This window comes from Trichechus manatus, unplaced genomic scaffold, assembly GCF_000243295.1.
Source record: "Trichechus manatus latirostris isolate Lorelei unplaced genomic scaffold, TriManLat1.0 scaffold00108, whole genome shotgun sequence".
In the NCBI taxonomy this organism is placed as follows: Eukaryota; Metazoa; Chordata; class Mammalia; order Sirenia; family Trichechidae; genus Trichechus; species Trichechus manatus.
Genome location: NW_004444044.1, coordinates 2,593,703 through 2,596,072, shown reverse-complemented (window position 1 = coordinate 2,596,072; position 2,370 = coordinate 2,593,703). Strand labels below are relative to the sequence as shown.

Here is a 2,370-nt window from a genome sequence, read left to right as displayed (position 1 = left end):
GGGTTGTCATAGGTACAACCAACATACGAGAGTTGATTGAAATGTCTGCAGTAAGATGTATAGGTTCAAAATAAAGATATTTATTGAATACATACTATGTGAATGAAACTTTGCTAAGTGACACCAAGATAAGTAGCCTAGTCCTATTTTAAGGAACTCACAATATGGTGGCTATGTTGAAAACACAAGTGTATAAAAAGAATATGCGATTTACTGAGTCAAAGTAGAATAAAGAAAATACAAGAAGCTTATTTCTACGGGTGTTTTGAAGATGTGGAGACCACATCTTGTTCAGATTTTCAGGAAAGCTAAAGACAAGTAAGTTAGGCTTAAATAACAAGTACATCTGACAGGTTAAGATATTAGGAGGCAGGGCAAAGGAGAGTTTTGGAGGGTGAAGGAGATTTTGCAAATGGATAAAGGATATGACCAAAGAAGTGAAATATAAGGTATATTTAGGTAATAAGATGTAATAATAATTATTAGTTATAACATAAAATGAAATTTTTAAATGTTCTTGGTTAAAATCCTAGTAACCTGAGTTCCTTATATGTAACTCAGTTCTATGCAAATCCAATGGATTATTATAGAATATCCGTCAAAATTTCATGCCACTTTAGAAGTGTCGTTAAACTCAGGCTCAGAATTTATTTTCTAAAGATATCTAATTATACTTTTTATTTTTCCTGCCTCTCTTTTGTTAAGATCCATCATGAGTGAGATACGGGACTCCAACTCTTCAGAAAAGTGGATTCACGTCTGGAGTGTCAATGGCACAAAGCATGATCTGTACTCAGATATCAATGTCACCTATGTGAATTACTATCTTCACCAGCCTCAAGTGACAGCGATCTTCATTATTTCTTACTTTCTGATCTTCTTCCTGTGCATGGTGGGAAATATAGTGGTTTGCTTTATTGTAATGAGGAGCAAACACATGTGCACAGTCACTAATCTCTTCATCTTGAACCTGGCAATAGGTGATTTACTAGTTGGCGTATTCTGTATGCCCATAACACTGCTGGACAATATTATAGCAGGTATGTTGACTTGTGTTCAGTGGAAAGGTGATATATTAAAATGGCTATTCTATTTCCTTACAGCCCTGAAAAGGGCATTCATTCATTTATTCGTTCAGCAAATATTTATGGAGTTCCAAACATTGCTCCAGATGATTGTCACACAAGGTTTACAATTGTAATGGGAGAAGATAGAGAATAAACAAAAATATAATTAGAGCATTTACTGAAAGTCATAAGAGAATGAGATCTAGTATTTTTACTTATCCAAGCCTTGAATTTTCTTTGTACAGTTCAAGCAAGGTATAATACAGAAGAAATATCATTAAGCATATTATGGACTATAAAGGCCACAGAACTGTTAAATTGGGTCTCAATTGATGCGTGTCTTCAATCTAACATACATACTAATTTAGGCCATCCTGTGGTTAGCTAGGATCCCTGGTGGCACAGTGGTTAAGAGCTCTGCTGCCAACCAAAAGGCCAACAGTTCAAATTCACCAGCTGCTCCTTGGAAACTATAAGGGGCAGTTCTACTCTGTGCTGTAGGGTTGCTATGAGTCAGAATCCACTCCTTGGGAATGGGTTTTTGGTGGTTAGCTAGGGAGCCTTTCCAATGATTTTTGAGAGATGATGGAATAGCAGTCCCAATGATTCTTCAAAAAGTGGTAGTTTTATCAGTGGTAATTTATATGTGTAAAATAAGTAACTTCACATTATAATATGGGGCACCACTAGAATACTCCTGGGCCCTGATTACTTTTTCTTCTTGTTAGTTGCCATAGAGTTGATTCGACTCATGGCGACCCCACGTGTGCAGGATTTTCAAGGCTGTGATCTTTTGGAAGCAGATCATGAGGACTGTCTTCCGAAGTGCCTCTGGGTGAGTTCGAACAGCTAACCTTTTGGATAGTAGTCAAGGGCTTAAGCGCTTAACCATTCGTGACTCCCAGGGACTCCTTCTTATTCCCTAGTACTACACTATATGCTGCAAAAGCACAGGAACTGTGTCTTGCGAGCTCACAGCTAAGTTTTAGTATATAGTACACTTAATAAATATTTACTGTATTAGTTAATAAAATTATGAAGGAATTAATGGACTCAGTTCATCAACACCACAATTTTATTAAAGAAAAATGAAACATTAGCAGCATATTGAAAATATCTAGTGCAGCATAATGAACTGTATCATGTATTCTTTTCACAGAATTCAAAATCAGTTTACTAAAGAAAAAGGAAAAGAAGTTTCTCTTTGTTTTTTTTTATATTTTATTGTACTTCAGGTGAAGGCTTACAGAACAAATAGTTTCTCATGAAACAGTAGTACACATGTTGTTTTATGACATTGGTT

At 35.8% G+C, this 2,370-nt stretch overlaps 1 protein-coding gene across 1 annotated transcript in view; it reads left to right on the top strand.

Annotated features, from left to right (window-relative positions):
- Positions 1–706: 706 nt before the first annotated feature.
- NPFFR2 (neuropeptide FF receptor 2) overlaps positions 707–2,370 on the top strand; it is a 19,871-nt gene continuing 18,207 nt past the window's right edge. The window contains exon 1 of the mRNA XM_004391289.3: positions 707–1,040. Coding sequence (XP_004391346.2) covers positions 713–1,040 — 328 coding nt within the window. The 5' untranslated portion in view covers positions 707–712. The remainder of the gene's footprint in view (positions 1,041–2,370) is intronic.